This window comes from Ornithodoros turicata, chromosome 3 (assembly GCF_037126465.1).
Source record: "Ornithodoros turicata isolate Travis chromosome 3, ASM3712646v1, whole genome shotgun sequence".
Taxonomy (NCBI): Eukaryota; Metazoa; Arthropoda; class Arachnida; order Ixodida; family Argasidae; genus Ornithodoros; species Ornithodoros turicata.
In genome coordinates this window covers 38,495,691-38,510,280 of record NC_088203.1, presented here as the reverse complement: position 1 = coordinate 38,510,280, position 14,590 = coordinate 38,495,691, and the positions used below count along the sequence as shown (strand labels likewise).

Sequence of the window (14,590 nt, the reverse complement as noted above, 5' to 3'; positions counted from 1 at the left end):
GCAAAGGCTGCCACTGTGTTGAAAATGTACAAAAAGAAACATTACATAGCAAAATGTTTCAAGTGTGTACAGTCAAACTCCTTTACAACGAAACTCAGGGGACAGCAAAAAAATTTGCAGTAAAGGTTTTTTCGTTAAAAAGGATGTCTCTTATTGGACCTATAGGCTCCGGCGGGACCGCAAAAAAAAAAAAATTGCTGTAGTGGTATTTTCGTTAAAAAGGTGTTCGCTATGAAGGAGTTTGACTGTATTACGCCTGTAAAAAATCATGTTTGTATTACATTGCTAGCGGACAAGAAAGGTCCCTTTCACATGAACGCCTTCACTACATTAAACTATCATTGTAAATGTCAGATCGGCTTGACTACTCAAAGCTGTGTCAGCACATGCTCTAAAGGGTATGCCTTTCATTATTTCATGGGCCATCATGGGTAGTACAGAAAAGAGTGCTCACAAGATTAGGCACTTCACATGCTAAGTCTGCACATCAAATTTTGAGTGCACAACCATATGGTGTGGAGCACGTACTTGCTTGCCCTAGGCTAGGAGAAGTTCCAAAATACATTTTTTGCTCGCTTAAACACAAAATAACATATCAATGTGAGTGCACAAATAAGGGGCAACAGACTGACATGAAGCTTTGCAGGTCAGTGCTTTGTCCCCTTTCTTTTTTGTACTTTTGCCAGATGTATTGGGAATGTTCTAAAGCAAAACTCTTGGCATTTATTGAACTGTCCACACAGCAGCAATGATTATAATGTGTTGTAACCATGGGTATAAGCATACAAAATGTAGGTTGCAGCTAGTTAATGTTTACAAATGTACAACATCTTAGTGTTTCATTTACTCTTTTGTAGTATAACTAGCAGCTCTATCTGTTACTTTACAGGCTACTACTTAAAGCCCAATAAGTGTAATTTGATGTCTTTTTGTTTTTGTTTTGTTTCACTTGTAGTGTCCTAGCACAGTTATGCCATTTTATAAAAACGAAGGATATCTCATGGATCCTAACAGCACAGCGGGGAGTTCATCTAAGGCCATCCTGACTGCATGTGAGACTACAGAATTTGTGTAATTCCTGCTTGAAGGAAAAATGGTAGTGTACCAAATTGAAGCCTCGAGAAAACAATGCTTGGCAAGGATATATGAAAAACATTGCAGTAACTGAATAACTTGGTAGTTACACTTTTAAGTCACTTTAAACAAAGGTGACAGCTGGTTACAGTTACAAGACATTTTTACAAAAAAGTTACTAGCCACACTTACAAATTACTACCAAACACTAGTAGATGGAACTACCACTGCTACTTATTCGTATGGGAGGCATCCATTTAAAATGCCAGTGTAAACATAAAAAACAATACATCATGCATGTACTTGTCAAAATGCTTTCAATTCCATGTGCAATTTCTTGAGCCTTCTGAACGTATGGATAAAACACACGCACACATGTTCAGGCAGTCAGAACTGTGAGAACACTACAATAACATCATCTTTGCTTATTATGCTAACACACACAAATAAAATTGTTCAGTAGATAGACTACATTTAAAACATATCATACATTATGGAGTACTCTAATGGATGCACTTGTATCATATCTACAGTGGACATGTGCAAAAAATCATGGAAGAAGCTGTACGACAGCTTCAGGAGGAGCTATACAACTTCCAAAAAAGCTGCAGCTAGTGGTGCAGGACTTGATGACATCCTTGAGGCAGAGCAGAGTGGAGAAGCCCACAAGTGGAAATTCTACAGCGCTCTCCTTTTCCTCAGGGATGTCGTCGCCCCAAGAAGGTAAATGTCACTGTCTTATGTACCACTGTCAATGCATCATTGACATAGGTCCCATCCCCATTAACGGTAATATATAAAACGTTGAATGCATATAACATATAAAATGCACTGTCTTGTCATAGGACAATATGCAACCGTCCCCAAGAACAACGTGCAGCGACCATTCAAGACCTTGCACACATGGAGCCGGAAGTTCAGGTAACGCTAAATAAGGTGGTATGCTTGTACAGGTTACCAAAGAAGTATGTAAATCATATTATTCAGCCCTAGTTAACATGTAACAGAGTAAAATTCTAAATACCCAACCTACTAAAATAATCGAGACACATTTGAGCAGAATGGTAAATAATTCAACACAAAAAACACCTATGTATTAATTACAAGAACTTTGTTTTATGCAAGGAAGTCTTGCAATTAATGAGTTGATAGATGTTTCTAACTGTCCTCTTTGCATTTCAAAGTACAATCTTCTCCACAACTTGAATTGTTCTTTCACGTCTTTTTCTACACTTTCAGAGTACAAAGTAACTCATTACGTTTAAGATATTATAATCCATGAAATTTTTGTGAGAATGATGGGTAAATTGATACAGTCAGAGTGTGCATATGAATAGTCCCTCAGGACTCCCTTTGATATCTTCCCTAGCTTCTACAAACCCTCAGCATTCACAAACCTGCCATTCAGGCAAACACACTGCTCCTTGTACTACTAAGAACTTAAAGCACACTCCGCTCCTGCAAGCCATGCCTTTACTGCAGAGGAGCCAGGGTAGCACGAAATACCTTGCATCTTGCATATGTAAGTGGCATCTAATCAAACGAAACAGATCATAACCTTCCTACATCCCCCCCAAAAAGTAAATGAATGTGAATATCCCGGAAGTTCATTTGAAAAATAAGTACAACTTACAGCTCAAAAGTACTTTAAGATGCTGTACGCTGAACTTTAAAGTTAAAGTACTTGTAAAGTTACCCTCAAAAGAATGTATGACAGAACAACTCGACTAGAGTATGATCGATATATGGAGCCTGAAGTTTTCAAAAAATATTTTTCTCTAAATTTCGGGGGTAAAAGTCACGTAAATAATCATGTGCACAAAATTCCTGTGAATTTGGGTGAAAAAACTTCTACTATGCTAAATTCGGGGCGAAATCGGGCTCAGTTACTTTATTACTAACTGTAGTGGTTTGGTTGTAGTTTGGGGATGTAACTGCATTTGCTGCAAAACACGCACAGGTAAGTTAGTGCATTCCTACAGACGTCCCAGTGAGGGGAATCTGCCGGGCAAAAATTGGATTTCATCCGAAGGACTCAAACTTCAATTCGAGGTGCAAATTCGGGGAAGAATCCGGTGAAACCCTAAAACTCCAGGCTCCAGTTACATGTATGAAAGTGGAAAATGTGGAAGCACTAGGAAACGTAATACTGCACATGTCAGATGTTCTAGCATTTGTTCAAAATCTTATACACAATGAAGGTTTCGAGAACTTTTGAGAACTTTGTGGAATTATTCATGATGACCATATACGTTGACAGCAAAAGTCACAGAGCACTAAACTGAATGCACTTCTTTCATGCCTTAGGTGGACGTCGCTGCAAATGAGGACATGAGCATTGCAGAACATGATTATTTCTGTGCTGGGCCATCCAGGGCAGGCAGTGCTGTGCCATCCAGGGCTGGTAGTTCTGTGCCATCCATAGTCACAGGTGAAGAAGGCATGGTGGAAGAGGAGGAAGAAGACGTGCCTCTTGCTTCAGCAAGTGCAGCGCACAGGCCACGAAAGAGAAGGCGAGTGACAGACGACAGCAACATCGCTGAAGCTCTCCGGGCTCTGACGGCCGAGTTGCATTGCTCAACTGTAGAGCTGCAAGCCGCTGTAGATGCCCATGAACACTTTGGGGGTCTTGTGAGTGCCCTGCTGAGGGAGGTTCCACGAGCTTTGCAGCACCTGTGCCGGGTTACACTCTTGCAGGTGCTAGAGTCATTCATGGAAGGCAAGATTGTGCACATTGTAACACAGCAGGAACCGTTAGTAATCATTTCTTCCACTCATATCTTTTAGAGAGCTGCTTTTCTTTGTCACTTTCCAATTTTTCCTCCCATTTTTTATACGTACAATGCATCTGCAGACCTTCCTAGAGTGGCTCCTTGACACCAGCCTTCGCCCACTGCCAGGAAACTGCACCTTCGGCGCTCACGAAGTAGTCGGCAAAAACGTTTCTCACACTTGCTGCCTCACGTGAGAAACGCCTTGCAAGCGTCGGTCTGAGGTCCTCCAGGGCATTTGCAGGATTCCTGGCAAGCAGGTTCCTCCACTGGCCATCCTCGGCATCACTGGCATCAATGTTGCGGTCTGCGAACCCTTCAATGGACAAAATCTGTAAGCCTTACATTCAGCAACACCATAAGATTGCACAGTTTCACTGGTTTCTTACCTCTTATACAGCTAAGTGCGAACATATCTTTTCTAAATATATACAGCACTTTCTCTGAGATGAAATCAATTGCAGTATAGCATACGCTGAAGGGCACTCTTTAGGAGGGCATTAGCAAACTCCTAAGTCTCAATTAACTTTTTCATTATCAAAGCTATGAACATGTCCCAATGAGAATATCTGGTCCCTTCGGTCACCTGATACCGGAGCCGTTCTCAGAACAAATGTCCGTTCGATAGGTCATCCGAAAAAATTTGTGAAGAAACAAAATGTTTTTCCTTTATTTTGTTCATTATGCATCTTCAGAGACGTGTCTTTCCTTCACCCCAATGTGAGAGAGTAAAAGAGCACACTATCGCCACTTGCGTCCTGATAATAGATTAATCAAAAACAGAAAATGTGACCCAAGATAAGGGCAGCTCCGATAGAGTTACCCGATACATTTGTTTTCATTTTGTTTCCGCAAGTTAAAGCTCATCTTCCTCGCATTAGGCGGCACTGTGCTCCTTCGTCCTTCAGATTGGGGGTGAAGGAAAGACACGTCCCCGAAGATGTGCACTGAACAAAATAAAGGAAAAAAATGGTGTTCCTTCTCGGTGTTTTTGCAGAGGATCCCTCAAACAGATTTTTGTTTTGAGAATGGTTCCGGTATCAGGTGATCGAAGGGACCAGGTATTCTCATTGCGACAGCTTCGTAGCTTTTATAATTAAAAAGTTTATTACTGAAGGTGAAATAAGACATTACCTTAGGAGTTTGCTAATGCCCTCCTAAGGAGTGTCCTTCAGCATAGGCTATATTGCAATTGATTTCGTATATGAAAAAGTGATATATAAATGTTGTTAAATAATATGTTTACATTTACCTGGGACACCCTGTATATTCTTTTTGTTGAAAACATTGGAAAACGAGTAGACTTTCATTATTGTTCTGCAATACCCTTGTTTTGTACCTTTTTGTACCAGCTTAGTTGGTAAGCAGCTTGTTTGTGCAACCTTTGTTCTACAATAAACATAGTACTCCATAACAATTAAACTGTGCCAGTGATCTCTTCGATGTTAAGCATTATATACTGAAATATGTTTTTGTTTCTGGAACTGTAAAGCCCATGTTTTGATGTCTATCAAGGTACACAGGCAAATAAAAGCTTGTGCAGAATCCAACAATACACATGCATTTTCTTTTCCCTTCCTAATCCGAAATGTGTCACTGCATAATTTATTAACAGGACCTCATGTTTTAGGGCGGCATGTGGTAAAATCTATTTTTATCCCTAAATTACGTTATCATCACCCTGAGTAAAGCCCCATGCCTCAAAAAAAAATATGCTAGATGTTTTGCACACATCATAATTGCTGAGATTGCTGTGTTCACCCAAAACAAACAACACGTCTTTCTTTTTGTTTGTTTGTTTGTTATGTGCAATATCACCCTGTTTTATAGTTCCTGAAATAAAACCTAATTTTTATGTCCCAATATTTTGAAAAATACTCATAAACACATGAGTCTATGTACCGATGCTGCCTTACCTGGTGGACAGTACGCTTCCCTGCCTGGTGCTGTCTCCTCCTGAACCCTGAGAAAGTTGTGCAGAACAACACAGGCTTGCACCAGAAGGTCCACGTTTTCCACCTTCACATTGATGGGTCGCCTGAATATCCGCCACCGTGATGCGAGGATGCCAAAAGCATTCTCTACACACCGCCTGGAACGTGTATCAATATAAATGTAATGCAAAAATAGTCTAAACTAAACTATCTAAACTTTCTAAATTATGAGACCACATCCTGCATATTATCTGCCTATGGTACTTCTTCTTGGAAAAATAAATAAATAAACAAACAAACAAATAAAATGTACATGAAGATCTGCAAAGCTAATACTTTCCTACATATATGGATTAGTCTTGCCATTTATTGACCGAAACATTTTTACTGCTTCTGCTCAGATGAGGACATGTCGCTCTAAACACTTTTCACGTTACATGTTACAATAAAACAATGATATGAGTGACCTCATCAAGCCACGTGTAGTGGCTTTTTGTTCCGGGTTCCAGCCCCTTATGTAGGCTAAAACAAATATTAAATAAATAAATAAATATGTTGGCAAAAATGCATGATGTCTGACATCGAAGGCTACCTAGTGCAAGATTGTGGGGACTGCATCTGCTTGGCCCTTTCCGGAGTTATCTACATAGCTTGAGCATAATGCATGCCGGACAAAACCATACAGTACCTAGCATGTGACAGCCGTATGTTGTACACACGCTTGGTGTCATCGAGGTCGGCACCTGGAAAGGGCCGCAAGAAGTCAGGGCGCAGCTGAAAGGCCTCGTCTCCCACAAAAACGTAAGGGGCCTCCAAGGACGAACCAGGAAGCCTCCTTGCTGCTGGGAGTCCGAGGCGACCAGCTTCGAGGTCTTTGCCCAACGAGCAGGATTTAAAAACCCCGCCGTCAGACTGGGACCCATATGCCCCGATGTCCGCATACAAAAACTTGTACTTTGCATCGGCTACGGCCATTAGGACGATGGAGTGGGAGCCCTACAATAAAATGCAGATTTGTAAAATATGCTCCAACTAACTCTGGCAAATCTCATAGTGTCACACCACCTTGTAGTTGTAAAACATGGACCCTGCACGGTGTGGGGCTTCAATGATGATATGTTTGCCGTCCACAGCCCCAATGCAGTTTGGGAAGGACCATCTTTCCTCAAACTGCTTCGCTGACTGGGCCCACACATCTGGTGACGGGTTCTGTGAAGTAGCAACAATTAGCCACCGGTCTGAAAATTGCCATTCCTACAAAAAGACGAGGACATGGCAGCAGAAAGTGCTGGCACTCCTTTCGGTATTTGGTTGCACAATGGAAAAATACGAAGCATGCGACTAACATAGGCCTTGAAAGAACAAATGCCCTACACACTGGTAGCGCTGCACTATGTAGTTATAGGCAATGGTAGTGCAACATGCGTGCAACAATTTCAAAAAAGACTGCCTGAGGAAACCAAGTTTCTTAGTTTTTCTGAATGACGAACTGTATGCTCTGTATGCACTGTTGCTTCAAAAGGTAAAACAAAGCAGTGAAATGGGTAATATAATAATGTTTCAGTACTGCTGTAGATGGTACATGTATTCAAAAATTTTAAAAACATCAAATTGGTATGTGTTCACCAGCATGTATGCAACAACAAATGTGTCGCACTCAGGGCCAGCGATAGGGGAGGGAGTAAGGCGACCTGCACAGGTCCCGCGCTCGAAGCCCTCAACCAAGGATTAAATTTGTTTTTAAATATCTAGTATGCACCTAATCGTGTGAAACAGGCCCTGCGATGTGCCTTTCCCTCAGGCCCCGCACACCCATAGGATCGGCCCAGGTCGCACTTAGTGTAAGATGTGTTCACCACCCCACCACACTCTGCTCTACTACACCACATTTATCGCTCGACACTCACGGGAAGGTAGATTGGCATCAGCTCTTCCCACAGCGCCGTGCATGTCTCATACACAATCCTTTTGATTGTCGTGAAGCCAATGCGGAAGCTGTATGCAACACTGCTGAGGTAACTGCCGGACGCCAGGTACCTGCATGAGTCCACAATGCTGATTATGTCAGCATCCCAAACAAATGCCCACAGATGCAAGAAATATATAATAATCAATATTTGTAAGGAAAGACATTCTTCCTGACGGGTTAAACTAGCACCTTACCAATGGATCATCACCACATCTATACATGCAGGAAGAAAAATTGCCTCTTCTTCACAGTGTGGGACACAAACTTGCCTCAGTGTGATGGCCAGTCTGTGTGCAGGTTCCAAAAGCTCGACGACCCTGGGGGTGCTTCTCCAGTCTGTGCTTGACGAGGCTCAGCAGATAGTCGAATTGTTCAGGAGACATGCGCACATACCTCCTGAACGCAGCAGTATCGTGGAGTCTCATCTTTGACATCTGCAGATGTGATACCAATAGCACTACATTCAGCACTGCATACTGTTTAATAGTAGGTTTGAAGGCAGTGTTATCTTACTTACCAGTGTGTGGAAGTCCCCCTCAGTCTCTCTCGCTCGCCACAGGACACTTACCCATTGCGAACGCTTTTTTGAGTGTTTGCGCTTCTCGCGACGTTGGAGGGCCAATAAAGCTGCACTTATTCTCAGCAAAATTCGCCTTCGCTTAAGAAGTAGCAATCTCTGGTTCCAGCGCGGCATTCTCGCTAAGTGCGAACTTAGCAGAGGACTGCTCTGCTGCCCTGTAGCCCTGTTGCTGCTGCCGCGCCGCTGCTGCTCTGCTGCTGTTGCTCGATAAAAGCTATGGGACCCGGCCCTAACGCGCGCAGTCGACTGTCGTGATGCCTAGCGTTGAAACCGTAGAGAACTTGGAATGGGGTCTTTTGAGTCAACTTGCTCCGTGTAGTGTTTATATTGCGCTAAATTTCGTCGATCTTGTCCCAATCTTTGTGATCCGGCCTCTCGATTGCCATGGCAATCCATGGAATAGTCGTCCTGTGTACTTTCTCAACCCGTGATGCTTTTGCGCCAGAAAAATCCAACCATCATCATCATCAACTCTCTCAACCTGGCCGTTACCTTGTCGGCGCTGCGTGGAGATTTTCACATGTTGTGTCCCCATGTCTTCGCAATATCCTTCGAATTGGGACGAGGTGAATGCCGTTCCTCTGTCGGTAATAACCTTCTGTGGGACATCGTAGCTGTTAATGTAGTAACTTGCACTTGGTCGACGTATTCTTTACGGGATAGAGTTGTACAAACTTGCTGGAGTTGTCGATGATCACTAGCAACTCTTGGTTCCTCTGCGTGCTTGGTATGAATGGTCCAAGGTGATCCTAATGTATTACATCGAGTGGTTTGTTGCCCGGTGTAATAGGATGCATCTCTCCCGCCTTTTCCCTGACGGTCCCTTGTGAAACAAGCATTCTAGGCACTGAGAGACATGTCGCTTCACGTACCCGCGCAGACCGGTGAACCAGTAACGTCTCATGATCTTACAGGCTGTTTCTTGTGCGTGGCTGTGCCCCATCAAGTCGTGGTGTTTGATTGTCGTCGCCTTCCGATTCCTCTTCGGGATGACCAAATAACAATCTCCTCCCGTCTTTGTCTTCGTGGATCTTGTACAACATACCATCTTTTAGCTGGAATCCATTTACTTCCCCTTCTCCCGCTTGGAGCGTTCGTCCGGCTTCTTCTGGAGTATATCAACGAAGTGCCTCAAATCATCGTCGGATCTCTGGACTGCGTAAATTCGCGTGGCTTCGCTCATCGTGAAAAACACCTGAAGACGATCTTCGTTGCCGCAGTCCGCTTCGCCAGGACAAGGTGCTCACTGAGGGCGTCCACGTGCGCCATTTTCGTGCCCTCCCTATGTCGTATCGTGAAATCATAATCTTGGATAAAATCCATCCATCTTGCAATCTGTGGTAGCTTAGTCTTCATTGCATTCATATAAACAATTGTTTGATAGTCCGTATATATTGTGAAATTAATTCCTGCCAGGAAGTGTCGCATCTTCTCAATTGACGAGACTACTGCCATGAGCTCCAACCTGGTCGAGTGGTACCTCTGTTCTGCGTCATTCGTGCGTCGGCTGACGCTGTACACCAGGTGTAGATCACCGTCGTCTCCTCTCTGGAGTAGCATACCTGCCAACCCCTCGTGGCTGGCGTCCGTGTGAAGCTCGGTGTCGGCGTTCCTATTGTACAAGGCCAGCACAGGTGCATTAGTCAGTTCCTTCCTGAGCGCCTCGAACGCATCTTGTTGCTGATCTCCCCAAACGAACTCACTTACCTTCTTCGTCAGTTCCGTCAGTGCCCGCGCCTTCAAAGCGTAATGTGGCACGAATCTTCGAAAATATCCAGTCAGTCCCAAAAAGCGCCGTACTTCATGTACATTCCTCGGCTTGGGGTAGTTACTGACGGCATCTAGCTTGACGGGCCTGGTTGTATTCCGTCTCAGGTTATTTTGAAGCCCAAAAACGTTACCTCTGGCATGAAGAATTCGCATATTAGTAACTTCAAGGTCAAGTTTGCCTCTCCAAAGGCATGTAGCGCCTTTTCTAACAGGGCCATTCCTTCCTCTGTCGTCTTACTTTTTTGTTTCTTCTTCTTTTTTTCCCAATAAACGTATATTCAATTTCCCAATAAACGCCCCTCGTAGCAAACTGCGGTTTCGCAGCGAGGGTTCCCCAGAACTCTGTTGATTAGTCGCTGAAAAACGCTTGGTGCATTGCATAACCCGAAGCTCATATACATAGATTCATAGTGCCCGTTGGGCGTTATAAATGCGGTCTTCTCTATCGACTCGGGGCTCATCGGTACTTGCATGTATCCACTCGCCAGATCTGGCGTCGTAAAAATACTTGTTTCCGTTTAGTCTGTCAAGCTGAGAATCAAGTATCGGCAACGGGAATCTGTCCTTTTTAGTCCGCTGGTTAAAGCCGCCGGTAGTCAACAACCTTGCGGTACTCCCCGTTCTTTTTCGCATGTCGTCGTAGCGAGTAACAGCGCTGACTCCGGAAAAAAACGTCTTCCGAAAGTTCGTCACGAAGGAGTCCCACGTCTTGCTGTCGCTTTCGTTGCTGGCGTACCATCGTGCCGCTAGTCCCGTCAATTTGGCTTGCACAAGCATTAGTTTGGCGTTGTCGGTTCACCTGTATTGCGTCGCTAGCTGCTCGAAGGTGTTGAGCCATTCTTCTGCTTGTCTCTCGTCCGCGTCTCCGTTGAAGGCTTGTACTTCTTTGGACAGGTCCGGTAACACAGCCCTGGGAATTGGACCCTCATCCCTTGGAGATCTGGATTGAAGAAGCTCCCGCAGCATTGCGTCTCGACTTGCCTCTTGTAAGCGCAGCAACTCTAGTAGCTGGTTCAGTGGATCCGGCTGTGCAGCTGCTTGATTAATTGACGTCGATCCCGTCGAATCGGAGCTGTCGTTTCGAAGACTGCTGTCGTCGTCTCCGGCCGTCGTCGACACAGAGCCGTTGCTCCGTAACGTTGGAGCCATCTTCAGTCGTGAACTAACACAGGAACGTCGTAGCCGTCGGGGCTAAAGGAACTGATCCCACTTCTGAAAACTGTAAGGGGGGAAACACTTCGAAGTGCGGGGACTTGTCCTCAGCAACACACTTTTTCGAGCGCCTTTAAAACGTTGCGGTTTATTTACAATAAATACAATCTTCCCAAGGACGTGGCATTTCACGGACCTTCGATTCCTGGAACCGGGACCCAAGCAAGCCCGGGATTGGTCACTTTATGTCGCTCTCGGTCCTCGGTACGAGCACAGCAGGGTGCCTCCATGGCCGTCTCAAGTTTATGGCAGGGAGCAGAGCGCGACAGGGAAAACAGATTCGAAGCTGTAAGAGGGGAAAACGTGGCAGCCGCGACTACTGCACAACGGTACATGCTGACCAAATAAGGCTCTGGCTTTGTTGCCGAAATGACGCGAGTGAGATAAATGATGATAATGAATCTGATGCAGATTCGGATTAATGAGTGCTGATTCCATGTCCTGCTTCACCTAAGTCTTCTTTGAAGTTAATGTTGCTTACCCTGATGAAAAGTACGAATATGCGTCACATGTTTCACGTTATTTTATGCACACATTTTTATTTGTTACATGATGAGTTATCTTTTTACGAGTAGCTTGCCAACGAATCTGATACTTGTATGACAGTGTACACGAATATAGCTTTAATGTTACCCATGATTCACCTGTATCCTTGTCAAAGCTTTCTGCACGTAAGGCTATGCGCATTATAAATTGTTATAATGTAACTGATATATTTCAAGTGTACTCCTATTTACAAAGTGAGGAGTTTATGCAGTGTTGCGTATAGCTACACTACTAGAAAAACCATATGCGTTTGGCCGTACAATAAATGTACATAATTATTGGACATACGGACTCCGCAGGGTGTACAGAGGCCGCAAGGAGTATGGGATAGGCCATAGGAGTCCATACTTGCTGTGCGGACTCCCTAGCCTGTACGGAGACCGCACAATGTACGGAATAGGGCATACGATACCATACAGGCTGTACAGAAATCACGGTGTGCGGAAACCATGTGGTATGTGGAGGTTATTTCAGTTACATAAAGCAAGCCGAGATCATATGAAGTAGCATAATACTTACAAATCCTTCATTTACTATAATTTTACATCTTTGGAAAACTCAGCAAACAGCCGGTTCAATCGGCCCATGCGCTGGTGTATGTCAGCCCATTCCAGCAAACGTATTCTTTAATGTAAGCATCTGTAGGACAAAAATACATGTCACATTACTACAAGGAAGGTGCATTTGTCGTGCAACACTGTCTACTTCCTGAACTTGTGGTAATCAGTCGACTACAGCTTTCCAAGCCCGTCATTTTGTGCAGTGATTTCCTGCAAATTACGTCTTCATGCCCGTAGGGCCAGCCATATCGTGGGTTTCCGTGGGTGCCAGCCATATCATGGGATGCTTGAGGAGCCGCAGTTGTGACTCCCCAAGCATTCCATGGTATGGCTGGCAATGCTGTACCATTATTTTATATTCTATATTTATGAGGTCATAGATGCACCATGTGGTGGTGTCATGGCGATATGACAGTAGCTGCAGAGGGTGTTTTTCTTCTTTCTGTATGTTACAGAGTGTTAAATAAAAATGCTATGAGATCGACATGGATGTCATTTTTGCAGTTGAGCTATGTCGCCAGGCAGAGGTCATTCTACATAGAGTATGTAGCTTCTAGATGATTTGTTACCTAAAGTTCACTAATTAACTCTTCCATGACGGGACTTGCTCGGGTCGTCAAGTGTCGACAACAAACTGTTCACCTGAAGTGCGTGTCCTTGACCTTGTACAGCCTTACATGTACCGCAAAGGAGCCGATCTTACTAGCACATCAGCACCTGCTGGATTAATCTTCATCGCTCTAAATCATGTGGCCCTCAGATATGGATGCAATCCTATTCGCGTTTTGCGCGACCTGTAGGTGGCGCATCTAACCTCCAACATGGCAGACGTAACCAGGTTGTCGCTTAGTTTCGATTTTGAGATTTCTGAACTGCAATGTTGATTCTCAATGCGTTGAAGGCGAACCTGTTTTAAACGGTGCTCATATACTTCTGGCAGGCGTAACCGAGTTGACCAAAGAGAAGGCTATAGTTGTAGCGTATTATTTGCGAAGTTACGGCCAAACACACTTCGTGAAGGTGAATTTCACGTTTACCGGTTGCGAGGCCGAAATAGCAAGGAGCGAGTGTCCTCCGCTGCACAGTCGCTCATGGGCCAGAAAAACCTCAATCACTCACTCACCCTCGGCTGCACGAATCTCAGAGACATGCAAGCACACGATATCTGTGCTGATGCTCTCTTACAGATAAGATCTTCTAAGTGTGTAGCGCGAGTAAGAATGTAGTTTAGAATTTACAGGGTAATGCTGCCACACCCATGTGTCACTGGTGCGCATGTTTTTGGGAAACCTTAACGAAATGTTTCCGAATTCTTTCCCCAAGTGATTTGACGCGCTGATTCAAATGCACAGTTACAAAACTGACTTGGTATACGTTTTCGCGCTATCCCCTGCGCTTTCCCGCACATAATGGCTACTCAAGTTTGAAAAAAAATTGTTCTGTTTTGCGAGGACAAGGTTTTGCTTCCCTTTCTGACGTGAGTTGCACAGAAGTGTGCTTCAGAAAAATAAAAAATAAGAACGTTCATCAGATATGCAGGCAGTAGCGCTCCAAGAGCTCTGCCGTACATACACAACCATTGCTGATGTAACAGGTTTGCTGATTTCGAGTCGCTCAACCCATCTCTTCCGAGGATGCGTCAAAGTAGGCGGTATTCCATGTGTGGAAAGAAGAAAACGCGGAAAGGCAAACTGGCTGTCCCCTTTGCGCGCAGAGTCGCATTGCGACACAGAACAAAAGTAGTTTGATTTAATTTGCTGGTCGTTTTCTGCACTGTTCCCTTCATCCATGATTTCAACAGGAAAATACAGGTGCAGGTCAGCGAACCGTGCGAAAAGCAACGACTTCTCCGCAATGTAGAACGCGGGATCGGCCGTGTGTGCCTAGATCGGCTAGTCCCGAGTTTCACCACTGTACGGCGTCGATTTGCCGAAAATCGCGAATTTCCCCCATGCATCTGGTTTACGCGTGTGACCTAACTTGCACAGCAATATTCAGCAATAGATATTCCAACGTGCACGCTCGATTCAGGGTCTTTAGAAGGTGGAACCACTGTCATTGAGGATTGTCTATCATTCTGAAGGCCCAAGTCCCCTAATTAGAGAGTTAGCTAATTAACTAATAATCTCATATCTAAGAAAGTACTCTGTACAGTATTTAGGGTCTGAGGGTTT

General features: G+C 44.3%; 2 protein-coding genes across 2 annotated transcripts; one reads left to right on the top strand and one right to left on the bottom strand.

The window, feature by feature from the left end:
• The first annotated feature begins 570 nt into the window (after window positions 1–570).
• On the top strand, window positions 571–2,525 carry LOC135388415 (uncharacterized). The gene is made up of 4 exons (XM_064617975.1): window positions 571–1,052; window positions 1,608–1,797; window positions 1,920–1,995; window positions 2,444–2,525. Exons 1-4 carry the CDS (start codon window positions 971–973, stop codon window positions 2,516–2,518), a joined length of 423 nt encoding a protein of 140 aa, XP_064474045.1. The 5' UTR covers window positions 571–970; the 3' UTR covers window positions 2,519–2,525.
• Window positions 2,526–3,109: 584 nt separating this feature from the next.
• On the bottom strand, window positions 3,110–11,247 carry LOC135389338 (uncharacterized). The gene is made up of 9 exons (XM_064619398.1): window positions 10,898–11,247; window positions 9,891–10,183; window positions 9,241–9,436; window positions 7,687–7,816; window positions 6,845–6,988; window positions 6,468–6,775; window positions 5,762–5,937; window positions 3,916–4,161; window positions 3,110–3,774 (listed from the first exon to the last, which is right to left on the bottom strand). The coding sequence occupies exons 1-8, from the start codon at window positions 11,245–11,247 to the stop codon at window positions 3,935–3,937; spliced, it is 1,824 nt and encodes a 607-aa protein (XP_064475468.1). The 3' UTR covers window positions 3,110–3,774; window positions 3,916–3,934.
• Between the last annotated feature and the right edge of the window lie 3,343 nt (window positions 11,248–14,590).